The sequence below is a fragment of the Myxocyprinus asiaticus genome, chromosome 45 (genome assembly GCF_019703515.2).
Source record: "Myxocyprinus asiaticus isolate MX2 ecotype Aquarium Trade chromosome 45, UBuf_Myxa_2, whole genome shotgun sequence".
NCBI classification, from domain to species: Eukaryota; Metazoa; Chordata; class Actinopteri; order Cypriniformes; family Catostomidae; genus Myxocyprinus; species Myxocyprinus asiaticus.
The window spans coordinates 32,696,540-32,717,023 of NC_059388.1; the positions used below are offsets into that span (position 1 = coordinate 32,696,540).

At 38.9% G+C, this 20,484-nt stretch overlaps 1 protein-coding gene across 13 annotated transcripts in view; it reads right to left on the reverse strand.

The window, feature by feature from the left end:
* Positions 1-20,484, reverse strand: part of LOC127435176 (epidermal growth factor receptor kinase substrate 8-like) — a 98,567-nt gene that overhangs the window by 9,032 nt on the left and 69,051 nt on the right. For 6 of the 13 annotated variants that reach the window (XR_007896139.1, XM_051688421.1, XM_051688426.1 and 3 more), the window contains 12 exons: positions 14,712-14,785; positions 14,055-14,181; positions 13,793-13,881; positions 13,445-13,519; positions 10,588-10,736; positions 10,276-10,438; positions 7,958-8,094; positions 7,336-7,447; positions 7,107-7,247; positions 6,946-6,981; positions 3,297-3,320; positions 298-535 (listed from right to left, as the gene is read on the reverse strand). Coding sequence is in view for 12 of the 13 variants with exons in the window: in XM_051688421.1 (XP_051544381.1) it covers positions 298-535; positions 3,297-3,320; positions 6,946-6,981; positions 7,107-7,247; positions 7,336-7,447; positions 7,958-8,094; positions 10,276-10,438; positions 10,588-10,736; positions 13,445-13,519; positions 13,793-13,881; positions 14,055-14,181; positions 14,712-14,785 (1,365 nt within the window). In the remaining variant the exon portion in view is untranslated. The remainder of the gene's footprint in view (positions 1-297; positions 536-3,296; positions 3,321-6,945; positions 6,982-7,106; positions 7,248-7,335; positions 7,448-7,957; positions 8,095-10,275; positions 10,439-10,587; positions 10,737-13,444; positions 13,520-13,792; positions 13,882-14,054; positions 14,182-14,711; positions 14,786-20,484) is intronic. The other 7 variants (XM_051688423.1, XM_051688430.1, XM_051688431.1 and 4 more) reach the window with 5 other exon arrangements.

Genomic DNA, 20,484 nt, shown 5'->3' on the forward strand with positions numbered 1-20,484 from the left:
ATTGTGATGTTTATAAATGAATATGAACTTGTTTTCTTTGCATTATTCGAGGTCTGAAAACACGGCATCTTTTGTGTTATTTTGACCAGTTGTCATTTTCTGCAAATAAATGCTCTAAATGACAATATTTTTATTTGGAATTTGGAAGAAATGTTGTCAGTACTTTACAGAATAAAACAAACATGTTCATTTTACTCAAACACATACCTATGCATAGTAAATCCAGAGAAACTGATCATTTTACAGTGGTACATTTTTCCAGAGCTGTATATAAGCGTGTGTATGCCGTGTCCATACGGTTGGCAAGCGCAGGTCGTTCTCTCTGATGTTCTCTCATCGTCACGCTGTCGTTCTCACTGCTGTTGTTTGCTGTTTGTTCGCTGTTGTTGCTCTGAGGCTCGGTGGCCGGCGGTGGGGCAGATGAGGGGGGCAGAGGGGGGGTGGGGATCTGCACTGGGGCAGGAGGAGGAGGGGGTGTCGGGGTGGGAGGTGCAGGTGTCACCGCTGGTTTGGGCACATAGTCTGAACGATGTTTCTGTCAGAGAGAGAGTAACATTACATCATCAGGCTGATTTTACTCATGCAACTGCAACTCTTAACCACTAGACGGCACACATGAGCACACATTAGTTAAAATGTTATTTTCTTCAACTTTAAATTATATGCTATTTTAGTCAAATTGACTAAAATGAATGAATATGACATGATTTTGACTAAAATAAAAACTGTAAAAATGAACATTGCTAATGTAACTTTTAAGTGTGTTATAGTTATACTTAAACTGTGATAGTTGCACATTTTAAATGATTTTTTGTCACAATGATGCACATATTTTTTTTATGTAACTACTGAAATTATGTAAATTGTGCATCTATTTAAACTCAATAAGTGATTGAGAAAATACATGTGTAGTTTGTGTATTTTATGTGTAGATTGTGTGTAAATTGTGTGTAGATTACGTGTAGATTGTGTGTAGATTACGTGTAGATTGTGTGTAGATTATGTGTAGTTTGTGTGTAGTTTATGTGTAGATTGTGTGTAGATTAGGTGTAGATTGTGTGCAGTTTAGGTGCAGTTTAGGTGTAGATTGTGTGTAGATTGTGTGTAGATTACGTGTAGATTGTGTGTAGATTACGTGTAGATTACGTGTAGATTGTGTGTAGTTTATGTGTAGATTGTGTGTAGATTAGGTGTAGATTGTGTGCAGTTTAGGTGTAGATTGTGTGTAGATTGTGTGTAGATAGTGTGTAGATTACGTGTAGATTACGTGTAGATTGTGTGTAGTTTATGTGTAGATTGTGTATAGATTAGGTGTAGATTGTGTGCAGTTTAGGTGCAGTTTAGGTGTAGATTGTGTGTAGATTGTGTGTAGATAGTGTGTTGATAGTGTGTAGATTACGTGTAGATTATGTGTAGATTACGTGTAGATTGTGTGTAGTTTATGTGTAGATTGTGTGTAGTTTATGTGTAGATTGTGTGTAGATTAGGTGTAGATTGTGTGCAGTTTAGGTGCAGTTTAGGTGTAGATTGTATGTAGATTGTGTGTAGTTTATGTGTAGTTTATGTGTAGATTGTGTGTAGGTTATGTGTAGATTGTGTGTAGATTATGTGTAGATTATGTGTAGATTGTGTGTAGACTACGTGTAGATTGTGTGTAGATTACGTGTAGATTGTGTGTAGATTACGTGTAGATTGTGTGTAGTTTATGTGTAGATTGTGTGTAGTTTATGTGTAGATTGTGTGTAGATTACGTGTAGATTGTGTGTAGATTACGTGTAGATTGTGTGTAGTTTATGTGTAGATTGTGTGTAGATTACGTGTAGATTGTGTGTAGATTACGTGTAGATTGTGTGTAGATTACGTGTAGATTGTGTGTAGTTAATGTGTAGATTGTGTGTAGTTAATGTGTAGATTGTGTGTAGATTATGTGTAGATTATGTGTAGATTAGGTGTAGATTGTGTGCAGTTTAGGTGTAGATTGTGTGTAGATTGTGTGTAGTTTATGTGTAGTTTATGTGTAGATTGTGTGTAGGTTACGTGTAGATTGTGTGTAGGTTACGTGTAGATTGTGTGTAGTTTATGTGTAGATTGTGTGTAGTTTATGTGTAGATTGTGTGTAGATTACGTGTAGATTGTGTGTAGTTTATGTGTAGATTGTGTGTAGATTGTGTGTAGATTGTGTGTAGATTACGTGTAGATTACGTGTAGATTACGTGTAGATTGTGTGTAGTTTATGTGTAGATTGTGTGTAGATTGTGTAGATTGTGTGTAGTTTATGTGTAGATTGTGTGTAGATTATGTGTAGATTATGTGTAGATTAGGTGTAGATTGTGTGTAGTTTATGTGTAGATTATGTGTAGGTTATGTGTAGATTGTGTGTAGGTTACGTGTAGATTGTGTGTAGGTTACGTGTAGATTGTGTGTAGTTTATGTGTAGATTGTGTGTAGTTTATGTGTAGATTGTGTGTAGATTATGTGTAGATTACGTGTAGATTACGTGTAGATTGTGTGTAGTTTATGTGTAGATTGTGTGTAGTTTATGTGTAGATTGTGTGTAGATTGTGTAGATTGTGTGTAGTTTATGTGTAGATTGTGTGTAGATTATGTGTAGATTATGTGTAGATTAGGTGTAGATTGTGTGTAGTTTATGTGTAGATTATGTGTAGGTTATGTGTAGATTATGTGTAGATTGTGTGTAGTTTATGTGTAGATTGTGTGTAGATTGTGTGTAGTTTATGTGTAGATTGTGTGTAGATTATGTGTAGATTAGGTGTAGATTGTGTGTAGTTTATGTGTAGATTATGTGTAGGTTATGTGTAGATTATGTGTAGATTGTGTGTAGTTTATGTGTAGATTGTGTGTAGATTATGTGTAGATTGTGTGTAGATTACGTGTAGATTGTGTGTAGTTTATGTGTAGATTGTGTGTAGATTATGTGTAGATTGTGTGTAGTTTATGTGTAGATTATGTGTAGCTCAATATGTGTTTGAAAGTCAGTTGCGTCTCATGAAATTTCAGTGTGAAATTAATTAATTCTGTTCCAGATTTGTCCTGATTTGTTGCAATATATGTGCCGGGTCTCTAAAGAACCGAATATGTAAGAGTGTTTGGTGAAATTCCCATTAATTGAAGGGTTAAACATGTAATAAATAACTACACAGATATCACTCTCTGAAGAACAAAAACATTGTATGAAAAACATATTTCTTCTTTAAAATACAAAGAAATAACATATTGAGACAGAGATACAGTATATAATAGCACTGTGTCATTGCATGTCAAAATAATCAAGTTACCTCGTTTAACTCGCCCAGTAATTGCTTGAGAGAGAGACGGACAGTTAAATGAAAATAATCAGCAAACACACACTGCAAACTAAACAGTTTACACACACACACACACACACACACACACACACACACTTATTTGTCTAAATGAAGACATACTGTAGATGACTATTGTTTTATAAAAAAGCTTACTATAAATACTATAGACTACGACAGCGTTTTAGTGGAAAAAAAATCTACGATTTCAAAAATATAGTCATAATATTTTGAGAATAAAGTAAAAATGAAGGGAATAAAAACACATTTTGAGAATAAATCGTGAGGATAGTCCTTCACTCCTTTCTATGTAAATTAGGCTCACTATAGAGTACTGCAAATAAAAGTATCAAAAAGTAGTAAAAGTGAATTTTATTTAAAAGAGATGTGTGAACATTTTCAACCCATCATATCAGTAATTCATCAAACACTAACGATGAAGGAGAGTGTTATTGGCATATATCCAGATGTGCTGTGTAGTCAAGCACACTTTATTGAATTTATTCAGGTGAAGGCTACAAGTGCACAGTGCGTACAACCGTAACCATATGATCTATTGATATTTACACAGGTCTATAGTTCAGTACTGATGTCCGTCATTTTAATCCTGTTCTTTGTGCATCTGTTCAGTTTCCAGCCAAAGAAACAACACTTTAGAGCCCGCACCACGTGCATTCATGTTACATGCATTTCTTGCATCACTTTCATTAATCTCTATGAAGTAATTTGAAACCCTGTTTTCCCAAAGCTATCATTATTTCTGTAATTCAATTCTGCCACAGCTCATACATTTCGGTGCCTTGACAAGTTTGCAACTTCCATGTTTGTCAGTATTTCCACATTATTTTCATTTTGAGATGACAGATTCCTGGACATACAGTGCTGTGAAAAAGTATTTGCCCCCACCCTGATTTCTTCTGTTTTTGTGTATATCTCACACTAAATTGTTTCAAACATTCTAACAAAATCTAACATAAAGACAATCGGAGTAAACACAAAATACAGTTTTTAAATGATAATGTTATTTATTGAAGCAAAAAAGTTATCCAATACCAACTGGGCCTGTGTGAAAAAGTATTTGCCCCCTTTGTTACTAAATCCCCAAATCTATGAAACTGCATTCATAATGGGGTTCAGCTGGACTAGACACACACAGACCTGATTACTGTCAGCCCTGTTCTATCAAATCAACACCTAAATACAACTTTTTCAGCAGCATGAAGTTGGCTAAAAGGTCTCACCCAGTAGCACACTATGCCAAGGTCGAAAGAAATTCCAGAAATGATGAGGAAAAAGATGATTGAAATGCATCAGTCTGGGAAGGGTTACAGATCTATTTCAAAGGCTCTGAGACTCCAAAGAACCACAGTGAGAGACATTATCTCCAAATGGAGAAAACTTGGCACAGTAGTGAACTTTCCCAGAAGTGGCTGACCTTCCAAAATTCCTCCAAGAGCACAGCGACGACTCATCCAGGAAGTCACAAAAAAGCCAAAGACAACATCCAAGGAACTGCAGGCCTCTCTCGCATCAATAAAGGTCACTGTTCATGACTCCACTATCAGAAAGACACTGGACAAAAATGCCATCCATGGAAGAGAACCACTGCTAACCCAGAAGAACATTAAGGCTCGTCTGAATTTTGCCAAAACACACCTTGATGATCCTCCTTTTGGGAGAATGTTCTATGGACTGATGAGTCGAAAGTGGAACTGTTTGGAAGACAGGAGTCCCGTTACATCTGGCGTTGAGCATGGTGGTGGTAGTGTGATGGTGTGGGGGGTATTAAACTTGCAATAATTGAGGGAAACATGAATTCTGCTCTCTACCAGAAAATCCTAAAGGAGGACGTCCGGTCATCAGTCTGTGAGTTGAAGCTCAAGCGCAACTGGATTATGCAGCAAGACAATGATCCAAAGCATAGGAGTAAGTCCACCTCTGAATGACTCAAAAGAAGCTAAATTAAAGTTTTGGAGTGGCCTAGTCAAAGTCCTGACTTGAACCCGATTGAGATGCTGTGGCAGGACCTTAAACGGGCAGTTCATGCTGAAAACCCCCCAATGTGACTGAACTAAAGCAGTTCTGTGAAGAAGAGTGGGCCAGAAGTCCACCACAGCGATGTGAAAGATTGATCTCCAGATATCAGAAGTGTTTGGTTGCAGCTGTTGCTGCTAAAGGTGGCACAACCAGATATTAAATTTAAGGGGGCAGTTAGTTTTTCACATGGGTGATATAAAAGTTGGATAACTTTTTGCTTCAAATAAGAATATATATATATATATATATATATATATCTGAAAACTGTATTTTGTGTTTACTCAGGTTGCCTTTGTTTAACATTATATCTTGTCTGAAGATCTAAAACAATTTAGTATCAAAAATACACACACACACACACACAAAAAAAAAGAAATCAGGAAGGGGGGCAAATATTTTTCCACATCACTGTATTTGCCAAAGTTTCAGCACCGATGGACCGGACAGCTCCTGTAACACTTAAATTCTACTTTATAATGAATGATCTGCGTGCTGGTTTGGGAATCAGCCGTTACTCTATCTTAAAATATTGAGCAACGTTAGTTAAAATGATCGTAAACGCTTAAGTTGAAGCATTATTGGGTAACCCAGATATGGTCTGCTTTTTTGTTGGTTTTGCTCTCAAAACAATACTATAACTGAGGGGATGTACCACATAAGCAAGCCTCCCTTGACAGACACCCACATGTTGAAAACTCCCGTACTAATTGCACATGAGCAGAGCACTCAAAAACACTTCCCACAAATTCAGCTCGGCAAACTTGACAAGGAAGTCGCACAGTCAGTGTCATCTCTCTGGTTAGTGATGTTTCCTGTATGTAAAAACCCAAAAGCTCCACTTTACTGTTGTCCACCACATCACTTTGATGTTACGTACTTTCCTTACGATTTATTCTTTTTTGGGGGGGGAATTTGGAATGCCCGATTCCCAATGCGCTCTAAGTCCTCGTGGTGGCGTAGTGACTCGCCTCAATCCGGGTGGTGGAGGATGAATCTCAGTTGCCTCCGCGTCTGAGACCGTCAATCCGTGCATCTTATCACGTGACTCGTTGTGCATGACACCGCGGAGACTCACAGCATGTGGAGGCTCATGCTACTCTCCACGATCCACACACAACTTACCACACACCCCATTGAGAGCGAGAACCACTAATCACGACCACGAGGAGGTTACCCCATGTGACTCTACCCTCCCTAGCAACCGGGCCAGTTTGGTTGCTTAGGAGACCTGGCTGGAGTCACTCAGCACGCCCTTGATTCAAACTCACGACTCCAGGTGTGATAGTCAGCATCAATACTCACTGAGATACCCAGGCCCCCCCTTATGATTTATTCTTAAAATATTATTTTATTATCATTATTTTGACTTTATTCTTAAAATATTACGACTTTATTCTCGAAATCGTAATTATTATTCTTTTACATGGCATTAAAACGCCATCGTAATAGACTAACCCATTTTTTTTTTTAAACAGTATTTATTTTAATGTCCACTAATGTCCTCAAAGGGAGATTTTGTCAGATTTAGTTCACTTCTGGGGACAAATCTTTGCAAAAACACACAAACACACAAACACACGTTTACCTTAAACAACTCAAACTCCTTTTTTGGCATCATTAGCTTAAAGATGAACAGATGAACAAAAAATAATTCCATGATGTGACAAAACAAAGAGATGAAATGAAAAAGAGAAAGTAAAATACACCAGAAAATGGCAAATGAATGCGAGTGATGATGTATGTCACCTGTATGGTGTGGCTGTATATGGGCTCCCCGCGGCCCGTCACGTCCACCGCTCGGCTGATCTCCAGGATGTTGTTTGGCACGTATCCAGCAGCGCCTGCACCATTCCGCACCTTCCACCACTGTTTCCTGTCATCCAAAACCTGGCGGCCAATCAGATCGACACATCTCTGAACACATGATCAACACACACACAGTCACATACAGTGTTATATAATCACATGACTGTACCTCCACCACCTCGTCTTTCAACACTGACAGCTCCGTCGCGTTTCTGGCCACAAAATCATATTTGGATTTGGCAAAGTTTCTGGGCTGCGTTTTGCCATGATCGTCCACATTTCTGCAGAGAAACAACCAATGAAACATTTAATCACAGGAAACACATTTCTCTTGATGTTTTGACAATAAAAACAAACTGTAACTTTCACAAATCAAAACCTGCAACAATGTTTCTCTGAGTTTTCTACAATAAATGACGTCTCAGATCTAATGATATGGAACTAAATGTATGCACAGATATACAGTACATCACAAGAATGAATCTAAAAACTAACGAAATAGATGGAAGTTTTTGACCGCTGCAGCCGTGGAGGAGCATCTCAAACACGAGACGAGGAACTGGACACACACATCTGAACCAGTTGATTTACAGTTTAGAGCCGATTCAGAAGAGAAAGATGTTCTTCTGTAATTACAGTCAGTCGTGTGAAGAAAGAAAAGAGTTAAAGCTGCTGAATTTAAGAGTTTAGTTCAGAAACTGGAGGCCCAAACAGAGAGACACACAGATCAGATCAGGACAGGAAGTGATGCGTGAGACGGTTCTCCAGGGCTGCGGTGCGGTCAGTGTTACCTATCTACATGACGGCTGACAGCGTGTTTAAAAGCCGCCACGGCCGCGTCTCGCTCCAGCAGGTGCAAACGCTTGTGTGATGTGTTCGTGAACCCGTACCCATCTGTGCAGGAGAAATCATCAACCATCGGTGACTGCTGTCAAGGAACATAAATCACAAACACGTTTATAAAGAAACACACAGCTGCAATCAATAAACAAACATTAAATAAATACATTTAAATCTCAACAAATATATTGAGCGCGTTTACGTGCACATTCTTACACCAATTATGTTTAATAACCAGACCAGAGTATGTGAGCGGCAACAATTTCCCTTCCGTGCCCAAAGCATTCTATAATCACTCCGGTTTGTCTATTTCCCGCTCCTCGCTCACTCCTCGCTCCTCCCTCGCTCACTCCCCGCTCCTCCCTCGCTCACTCCTCACTCACTCTCTCACTCCTCGCTCACTCTCTCACTCCTCGCTCACTCCTCCCTCACTCCTCCCTCACTCACTCCTCCCTCGCTCGCCCCTCGCTCGCCCCTCGCTCCTCCCTCGCTCACCCCTCGCTCCTCCCTCGCTCACTCCCCGCTCCTCCCTCGCTCACTCCCCGCTCACTCTCTCACTCCTCGCTCACTCCTCCCTCACTCTCTCACTCCTCGCTCACTCCTCCCTCACTCACTCACTCACTCACTCCTCGCTCACTCACTCACTCCTCCCTCGCTCCTCCCTCGCTCGCCCCTCGCTCACACCTCGCTCGCCCCTCGCTCACACCTCGCTCGCCCCTCGCTCCACCCTCGCTCCACCCTCGCTCCTCGCTCACTTTTTTGCACTTAACTACAGCTCCATTGTAAAGTTATTTCAGTATGATTTTAAACATCACAAACCTATTAAATGAAAAATAAATACACAATACTAGGAGAAAAGATACAGTGTGCTTTATTGGAACACATTAGTTCAAGTCTATATTAAATGATCTATATTAGCATACTTTTGAAACATATTGCCAAAAAAAAAAAATACCAAAAAAAAAAAAAAAAAAAATCAAATTAATAAATGTCCAAAAAATTGTTTTACCAAAACGAAAATACAAATAAATAAAAAATAAATAAATAAAAAAAGTAAATCAAATTAATAAATTACCAAACTAATTTTTTTTAAAAATCAAATAAATTATCAAAAGAACAAAATTAATATATTAAATCAAATAAATGAATTACCAAATAAAATAAAAAAACATTAAATCAAATTACCAAAAAAAAAACAACCATTAATTTAATTTGATTAAATATGATAAAATTAATAAATTACCAAACAAAAATGTTTTTTACCAAAATAAATAAATAATAATATATAAAAAAACTCAAATTAATGAATTACCAAACATGTATTATTTTATTTTTTTTATGAGTGTATGGTCAAGTGCTCTCTTTTTTAATTAAGATTAGATAAAACTATAAAAAATATGTGTGCAATGCTGAGCTCAATTTCAGGAATACAAGCTTTTTATCTTTTAAATATTTAAAATCTTCCCCTCTCTACCTCGGCCTATGTTTGCTGAGCTTCTTTATCTGCAAATGTAAGTGCATAAATCACAGCACTAAAATAAATTCTAGATGGCAATTCTGTAGTCAAACTACGCAATATTAACACATTGATAAGTTCAGTTGGTGTTTTAGGTTGTTAAAAGTTCAACTCTATTTATTGCGGGACATACAGTTGTGATGGCGATGCATTAGACTAGAATGATAATATGATTATTCAAAATAATTAATTGGGGTGAGAGAGATAAGTATTACTGACTTTTACATTTTCTTCCACATGTGAATGGATATTATCGTGTTTTCTGGACATGACTTTTAAGATTCCACAACAAACATTTGGATGTGGCAATCAGTTCCCCACTCGCGCTCTCCTTCCCCTTCATTCATTTACAATATACAGCAGCTGAGGTACAAATAAGGAGCCGAGACATGAGGATAGTTGAAGGCAAAATCATGTCGCTCTGCTTCCAATTTGCTACGCTCACATTCTCTGAAGCTGACAACATGTTCGGTCATGTAAACACCTTAAATGGTTTTCCTGTATCGGGGTAAAGTCAGAAACGGTTCGACTCTGCATGTTATGTTAGTTAACCCTAACCTTACCAGCGTACTTACTAATGTGTGCAAGTGTTGAGCGTAACATTCTGAGAATAACCTGATGATTTGAAGTCTCATGTAAAAGCGAGATTTTTAGAATAAACTGATTTTTAGTGATTATCAGAGTGTTGATGTGCATGTAAACACTCATTATCTGTTGCACTTGATATGATGAGAAGATGACATTGTGTCTCACATCGAGTGGCGGTCTGTCTCCTGATCTCTGAACCTCGGCCTGGATCAATCTCTCTGCCAGCTGCGCCACTTCCTGTTCATGAGACACCAGCACTGGCGGCTCCCAGCCATCACGAAAGCACAACGTGTGAGGAGGAAACATGTGATCCTTTGGCCACTCCAACCTGAGAGACAGTGTTGTTTTGTACTTTGTTGTTTTATGCACTATTTGGATCGCAGCTCAGCTGTAAATGCTTCATGTTTGATAAAGAACACACGGGATGGACGCAGTGAGTTCAACTTGTCTTCAGTGAAATCTGTGTGTGTGATGTACCTGCACTTGGTCCATCCATCTCCCAGTGTGACCCACAGGTGTCTCTCGTCTGCTGAACCTGCAGCATGCAGGAAGTCAATGGCTTCTCTGGTGAGCAGAGGAACGATCACACTTTTAGCCAGATCAACTCCACCTGACGTCTGGATCACCTGACACACACACACAAACAACACAACTTCAAACAATCACCTCTGACAGAGTAATTTAGAGTTGTACAAAAATACAAATTTTTTAAAATTGACTAGTCGGTGTGTTGTCTGAACAATAAGTTGACTAGTCAGTCTTCAGGAAGCTCTTAAGCCGAAACTACTCTATGCAAGTAGAGAACGCAGATGCGAGCGCTTGGCCAACACACTGCCAACACGTGGTCTGGTTGAACATGCTTTTCGACTGGTCCCTCCTTTTCTTTAAAAAAGCCCAAATGTGTGTTCCAGTGAGACACTTACAATGGAAGTCAATGGGGTCAATTTTTGGAGGGTTTAAAAAAAGAAATGTGAAGCTTATAATTTTATAAAAGCACTTACATTAATTCTTCTGTTAAATCTTGTGTATCATTTGAGTTGTAAAGTTGTTTAAATCATCATTTTAGGGTTTGTTGACGTTACATCATGGCAGCGAATTTGTATAATTATCTATATCTTTCCACAGATGTGTTTAGTAAGTGATTTTATCACAGTAAAATCATGTTAACACACATATTGTTTATGTCTTGTGTCTATACTTTTGAAACAGTGAGTATTTTAATGTTTACAGATTATTGACCCCATTGACTTCCATTGTAAGTGTCTCACTGGAACACACATTTGTGCTTTTTTTAAAGAAAACGTGGGACGAGTCTAAATTAAATTTTGTGGTAATCAATATTATGCCACAAATGCTGTCGATTGAACTTAACTTATACTGAACCCGGAATATTCCTTTAAGTTATGAATTGCAGTCTGATATTTCAGAACACGCAAAATCAACCCCTAAACCTCACCCAAACAAACCCTAACCCAACTTAACCAAACTGACCATAACCCAAACTAACTCTAATCAAAATGAACCCAAACTAACCCACACTAACCCTGACACAATTTAACCAAACTGACCATAACCCAAATTAAATCTAACCCAACCTAATCTAACCCTAACCCAAACTAACCCTTACCCAACTTAACCCAAACAAACACACACTAACCCAAATTAACACAAACTAACCATGACACAACTTAACCAAACTGACCATAACCCAAAATAACCCTAACACAACTTAACCAAACTGACCATAACCCAAACTAACTCTAATCAAAATGAACCCAAACTAACCCACACTAACCCTGACACAATTTAACCAAACTGACCATAACCCAAATTAAATCTAACCCAACCTAATCTAACCCTAACCCAAACTAACCCTTACCCAACTTAACCCAAACAAACACACACTAACCCAAATTAACACAAACTAACCATGACACAACTTAACCAAACTGACCATAACCCAAAATAACCCTAACACAACTTAACCAAATGACCATAACCCAAACTAACTCTAACCCAACTTAACCCAAACTAACCCACACTAACCCTAACACAAACTAACCCTAACCCAAACTAACCCTGACACAACATAACCAAACTGACCATAACCCAAACTAAACCTGACAAAACTTAATCAAACTGACCATAACCCAAACTAACACAAACTAACCCTAACCCAAACTAACCCTAACCCAAACTAACCAAACTGACCATAACCCAAACTAAACCTGACAAAACTTAATCAAACTGACCATAACCCAAATTAACCCTAACACAAACTAACCATAACCCAAACTAAAGCTAACCCAAACTAACCCTGAACCAACTTAACCAAACTGACCATAACCCAAACTAACCCTAACACAACTTAACCAAACTGACCATAACCCAAACTAACACAAACTAACCCTAACCCAAACTAACCAAACTGACCATAACCCAAATTAACTCTAACCCAACCTAATCTAACCCTAACCCAAACTAAACCTTACACAACTTAACCCAGACTAACCCACACTAACCCAAATTAACACAAAATAACCATAACCCAGACTAAAGCTAACCCAAACTAACCCTGACCCAACTTAACCAAACTGACCATAACCCAAAATAACCCTAACACAACTTAACCAAACTGACCATAACCCAAACTAACTCTAACCCAACTTAACCCAAACTAACCCACACTAACCCAAATTAACTCAAAATAACCATAACACAAACTAACACAAACTAACCCTAACCCAAACTAATCCTAACCCTAACCCAAACTAACCAAACTGACCATAACCCAAATTAACCCTGACCCAATTTAACCCAAACTAACCCACACTAACCCAAATTAACTCAAAATAACCATAACCCAAACTAAAGCTAACCCAAACTAACCCTGACCCAACTTAACCAAACTGACCATAACCCAAACTAAACCAGACCCAGTTTAACCAAACTGACCATAACCCAAACTAACCCTGACCCAATTTAACCAAACTGACCATAACCCAAACTAACCCTGACCCAATTTAACCAAACTGACCATAACCCAAACTAACCCTGACCCAATTTAACCAAACTGACCATAATCCAAAATAACCCTTAACCAACTTAACCCAAACTAACCCACACTAACCCAAATTAATACAAAATAACCATAACCCAAACTAACGCTAACCCAAACTAACTCTAACCTAAACTTACCCTAGTCCTGACCCATCTCTATCAGTAAATGCTAATATATCAGTTTGACAGATATTCTGTTAACACAAACAGATACACAGACAGTTCACACACTCAAGCTGAATGCTACAGTATCATCAAACAGAGGAAGTCTTACCAGTCTGAGAGGATTAAACAGGAAGTGAACCAGATCCACAGCACTCGGGTTCTGAATGTGATTCTTCAACTTTCCCTGAGACAACAAACAATAATCACATCACAACATGTCTAAACATGAGAATTACATACATCTTTATTATATTAAATATAATAAATATAATATAATATAATTATATTAAATTCTCCAGATGTAAAATATTGATTATATCGTTTATATAGTCCAACATCACTCTGAGTTATATTACAGGACAATGAGATTTACATGTAATCCTGGGTACAAAATATGGTACCAAAAACTTGTTCCCATTAAATTGTCATAAAATAAACAACTGTAAATGTCACTCACCAGCAGGTTGAAGGCATGTTTGAATTTCTGGAAACAGTCGACAAACTCGTCTTGAGTTGGTGGTTTCGCTCGGAGAGTCAAAACTCCTTCTGTTTAAATCAACACACACACAAACACCAGCATCAATCAAACATACAAATGACACCATCCGTCCCCATCATCAACATAAAGACTATTTGAGAGGTTTGAATCGTCTGATGTGGTATAAACTGCACTGTACTCATTACATTGATAAATAATATCAAACACACAGTGAACGCACCTCCTGGCCCTTTCTTTTTACTCTTCTTAGATTTCTTTCGTTTGTTGAGTTCACTAAAGGCTTCGGCAGCTTTCTGAAGTTTAGTGACGAAGTGTTCGATGTCGTCCAGAAGGTGATTCAGGATTTGCTGTAAAACACACGGCAGTTTTTCATTATGCACTTAAATACACACAGAAATACGTGTAACAAACATTCATCTGAAACAACCACCAATCCAACTTCAGTTAAACTGGGAATTTAAAGTCAACATGAAACTTCATTCAAACCCATTTTACTTCTATAATGTGACATATTTCAAGGTGAAACAGAATATTCAATGGGAAAAACTTTACTTTCATTGTAATAACATGTACTGGTGAATTGTTCACAATAAGAACAGAAACATGAATTAATAAAGTAAATAAAGTCCATTTTGATTTCACCAGAACATCCTGAACTTTTGACACTTTTGGTAAATCATTATAATTTTGATAAATGAAAACAGATTTCACACATGATAATAAACACACAGATTTATGATGGAATGATTGGGGTTGACACAGATGGACGGACTGAGACATTTTATTTGTGTATCTGTAGTGAACAGTGACGGACTCGTCTCATTGGCTGACGGACAGGAAGAGGCACAGGATGTGATGTATCAGTGTAAACACTCACCACATCTCTGTCCACTTGTGCAGCGCTCATCTCTGGAAACCCATCCAGCTCAGCGTGATGTCTCTGTTTATCATCTGAACACAAACACATTTACCACATGCTGTGAGAACAGGAAGTGATGCGTCCGAGGACACACAGCAGATACAGAATCACAAACATGAACTCAAGTCTAAGAAAACAAAGATAAAGACACCAAGACTGAACAATGATCTGACAATCATACGATGCTTTACAGTACATGAACGCAGTTCTGATCTCAACAGTGCATATGTGTTTACACCGGGGCAAGTTGTCACACTTTTACTCCAGTGAATATTTTTGAAAGTTAATTTCTGTCTCAACACAACAAAAACCTGCTCTCATTGGGTAATTTAAATGTGTATAGTAAACTGTACCGGCCAGACATAGAGGTATGTGAAATTACACAAATGTGCATTTAAAGTAAATCTGGGGTGCTTTAAATAATACAGATGTTAGCACATCTGTAACTCAGGGCAGCAGATAGATAGTTTGTGTGTATGGAGCACAGAATCACTCTGAAACCACATGTGTAATACAATTATCCCATTTACATGTAATTAATAAAGCACTACACATTACAGACATGCAGCGTGTTGAGACTTTATTTATTGAATTAAATCGCATCCCTCACAGTTTGAAAATCACACTGGGTCATTTTGCGATTTCGATTTTATTTCGGTTAATCGTGCAGCCCTAAAACAGATTTTTATTTTTATTTTATTTTTTGGTATTCTGTCATTTTTAACAAGATAAATTTTCCTCATTTAATACAAATGTTTCATTTATCTGAGCAGTACAAGACTTGATGACTTTTCCTTCATTTGCCATCTGAACACACACACACACAAAAAAATTGGGCTTGATTTGATAAGTCAAAGTGGTCGTAAAAACAAAAAAAAAAGGACACCTGACATTGACATTTCACAGTCAAAATTGACCAACCATTGAAAATGAATGGGAAAGACCAAAAACACAGCTTTTTTTTTTTTTTTTTTGATCCGTCAAACACAATCAATAAATCAGCCACAATGCAGAAAAAAAAAAACAGACAGAAATGACAGGGTGAGACTCTAAAACATCCTCAGTGCAAAACATACACACGCGCACACACTCACGCGCACACACTCGCACGCACACACTCGAACGCACACACTCGCACGCACACACTCGCACGCACACACACACTCGCACGCACACACACTCGCACACTCGCACTCACTCACACACTCACACCACTCACACACACAAAAAATAAAAAATAAATTGGGCTTGATTCGATAAGTCAAAGTGGTCGTAAAAACAACAAAAAAGGACACCTGACATTGACATTCACAGTCAAAATTGACCAACCATTGAAAATGAATGGGAAAGACCAAAAACACAGCTTTTTTTTTTTTTTGATCCGTCAAACACAATCAATAAATCAGTCACAATGCAGAAAAAAAAAAACCAGACAGAAATGACAGGGTGAGACTCTAAAACATCCTCAGTGCAAAACATACACACTCACACACTCACTCACACACACACACTCACACACACTCACTCTCTCTCACACTCACTCACTCACTCACACACTCACTCTCACACACACACTCACTCACTCTCACACACTCACTCACACACTCACTCACACACTCACACACACTCACTCTCTCTCACACTCACTCACTCACACACTCTCACACACACACTCACTCACTCTCACACACACACTCACTCACTCTCACACACACACTCACTCTCACACACACACACACACACACACTCTCACACACACTCACACACACTCACTCTCACACACTCACACACACTCACACTCACTCTCACACACACACTCACTCTCACACACACACACTTGCAAATTAAATGGGTACTATAGAAAGTTTGAACAAATTGAATTCCACATGAGAAGTTCATGATTTTGTAAAACTTCTAAATGGTTTTGTGGAGAATTTGGAATTCAGTTTGGAAATGAGTTCAGTACATGTCCATTTTCTTGACATGTGGGTTCAGAAAAATGAAGCGAGTCTCATTAATACTTTATTTACAAAAGACACTGACCGGAATACTCTTTTGCTTGTCTCCAGTTTTCACCCAAATCCTGTGAAAAAGGGACTTCCTAAACGTCAATTTTATAGATTGAGGAGGATATGTCACTCTGATTCAGATTTTATTGACAAGTCAGAGATTCTGAAAAATAAATGTCGGGGTTACTCGCCTGATTGGATTAAAGAAGCGTTTAAGACAGCTCTTCATAAAACACATTCTGATTTACTTAAAGGCCCTATTATGCTTTTTGGGATTTTACCTTTCCTTTAGTGTGTAATATAGCTGTTTGTGCATGTAAAAGGTCTACAAAGTTACAAAGCACAAAGTCCATGCCAAAGGGAGTTACTCTCTCTCACAGAAAACACTGCTCCAGAACTGTCTGAAACGTCTGTGTGCAGTCCAGACATTACTTCCGTGACATAGCTACGGCACTATTAGGGATGTCCCGATACGATCCACATCATCAGTATTGGGCTGATACTGGCCCAGAATGCTAGATCAGAGATCGGAGGGGAGAAAATATGATCCGATACCTATCCAACACAAACCATGGTAAAATCTAGCTTAAACCATCGCCTAAATGCTTGTATATTAGCATTTCCCGTGCTGCGACATCCATTTAAGTGGCGCAGCCTGTCACGTGATAACAGTAGTAGCCAATTATAGTCGCATGAGTATGATAGCTAACTTACAGAATAGTCATGTCAGCGGTGTGGAAGTATTTTAACCTTAAAGAGGAAAAAAGTCCAACGGTCGAATGCAAAATTTGCAAAGCAAATGTTTCAAGGGGTGGCAGTGCTATTGGTCGGTTTAACACCACAAACTTAATTAAGCGTTTGGAAAAACAGCACAAGGAACAACACCAGGAATTTCTGCTAGTAACGGCTGCAAAGAAGAGCAAAACGCCCCAACAGCAGACATTGCTGGAATCAATAAAAAGTCGAGAGAAACTCCCCCCATGCAGCAACAAGGCGAAATTGATAACAGAGAAACTAGTTCAGTTTATTGTCCTGGACGACCAGCCCCTTTTGGTGGTAGAAAATGTGGGGTTTCAACGCTTAATTGAGCATCTCGAGCCTCGCTACACTTTGCCCAGTCGCCATTACAGGTGCATCTCAATAAATTAGAATGTCGTGGAAAAGTTCATTTATTTCAGTAATTCAACTCAAATTGTGAAACTCGTGTATTAAATAAATTCAATGCACACAGACTGAAGTAGTTTAAGTCTTTGGTTCTTTTAATTGTGATGATTTTGGCTCACATTTAACAAAAACCCACCAATTCACTATCTCAAATAATTAGAATATGGTGACATGCCAATCAGCTAATCAACTCAAAACACCTGCAAAGGTTTCCTGAGCCTTCAAAATGGTCTCTCAGTTTGGTTCACTAGGCTACACAATCATGGGGAAGACTGCTGATCTGACAGTTGTCCAGAAGACAATCATTGACACCCTTCACAAGGAGGGTAAGCCACAAACATTCATTGCCAAAGAAGCTGGCTGTTCACAGAGTGCTGTATCCAAGCATGTTAACAGAAAGTTGAGTGGAAGGAAAAAGTGTGGAAGAAAAAGATGCACAACCAACCGAGAGAACCGCAGCCTTATGAGGATTGTCAAGCAAAATCGATTCAAGAATTTGGGTGAACTTCACAAGGAATGGACTGAGGCTGGGGTCAAGGCATCAAGAGCCACCACACACAGACATGTCAAGGAATTTGGCTACAGTTGTCGTATTCCTCTTGTTAAGCCACTCCTGAACCACAGACAACGTCAGAGGCGTCTTACCTGGGCTAAGGAGAAGAAGAACTGGACTGTTGCCCAGTGGTCCAAAGTCCTCTTTTCAGATGAGAGCAGGTTTTGTATTTCATTTGGAAACCAAGGTCCTAGAGTCTGGAGGAAGGGTGGAGAAGCTCATAGCCCAAGTTGCTTGAAGTCCAGTGTTAAGTTTCCACAGTCTTTGATGATTTGGGGTGCAATGTCATCTGCTGGTGTTGGTCCATTGTGTTTTTTGAAAACCAAAGTCACTGCATCCGTTTACCAAGAAATTTTGGAGCACTTCATGCTTCCTTCTGCTGACCAGCTTTTTAAAGATGCTGATTTCATTTTCCAGCAGGATTTGGCACCTGCCCACACTGCCAAAAGCACCAAAAGTTGGTTAAATGACCATGGTGTTGGTGTGCTTGACTGGCCAGCAAACTCACCAGACCTGAACCCCATAGAGAATCTATGGGGTATTGTCAAGAGGAAAATGAGAAACAAGAGACCAAAAAATGCAGATGAGCTGAAGGCCACTGTCAAAGAAACCTGGGCTTCCATACCACCTCAGCAGTGCCACAAACTGATCACCTCCATGCCACGCTGAATTGAGGCAGTAATTAAAGCAAAAGGAGCCCCTACCAAGTATTGAGTACATATACAGTAAATGAACATACTTTCCAGAAGGCCAACAATTCACTAAAAATGTTTTTTTTATTGGTCTTATGATGTATTCTAATTTTTTGAGATAGTGAATTGGTGGGTTTTTGTTAAATGTGAGCCAAAATCATCACAATTAAAAGAACCAAAGACTTAAACTACTTCAGTCTGTGTGCATTGAATTTATTTAATACACGAGTTTCACAATTTGAGTTGAATTACTGAAATAAATGAACTTTTCCACGACATTCTAATTTATTGAGATGCATCTGTATATAATGGAAAAGGTCATCCCTCATATGCACAACGAAGTTTGCGATTTCCTCTCCAAACTCTTTGAGAATATGGGTGTGGTTAGTCTCACAACAGACATCTGGAGCTCAGACGGGAGTCCAATGTCCTTGTTGAGTCTGACCGCGCAATGGATAGACTGATTTTACCTTGAAAAAAGCTGTGCTGCATGCCCGAGAGTTTCATGGCTCGCACACAGGGGATTCTATTATGGCAGCCATTGAAGAGATGCTGCGCGAATGGAAGATTAATAAAAACAAAGTCCATGTAGTTTTAAGGGACAATGCAAAAAACATGAAGAAGGCCATGGATCAACTTGGCGTGGTGAGTTTAGGATGCTTCACGCACACACTGCAGCTAATTGTACACGAGGGACTGTTGTCGCAGCACAGTGTAAGTGATGCATTGGCCAATGCGAGAAAAACTGTAGGCCACTTTAAACACTCACCCCTTGCCTATTCACGGTTAGAAGACATCCAAGTAGAGCTAAATATGCAGCCTAAGCATCTGCAGGAGGATGTCCAAACTAGATGGAACAGCACCCAGTACATGATTGAAAGCCTCATTGCGCAAAAACGACACTATGTGCATATACAGCTGAATACGACCTGCCATCCACACTGACAGCAAACCAGTGGGGGCTGTTGGGGACGGCTTCCACGGTTCTGGCCTCTTTTGAGGAGATGACAAGGGAGGTGAGTGTCTCCTCTGCATCTGTAGCTGATGTCATCCCCATTGTGTGTGTCCTGAAACATGTTCTCAGTCGGGAAAACGAGGCTGATCAGGGGATTAAGACAATGAAAAGTACCCTCTTTGACGCAGTCAACAGACATTTTAATGACGTGGAATCTGAGCCATTATACTCGGTTGCTACTCTGTTGGATCCACGTTACAAAGACAGGTAAGGGAATTTCTGTTAACATCTTTGATGAAATCCTGGAGGAGAGCCAAGTATTACCTGTTCCTAAGATAACCACAAGTGCACAAATTCA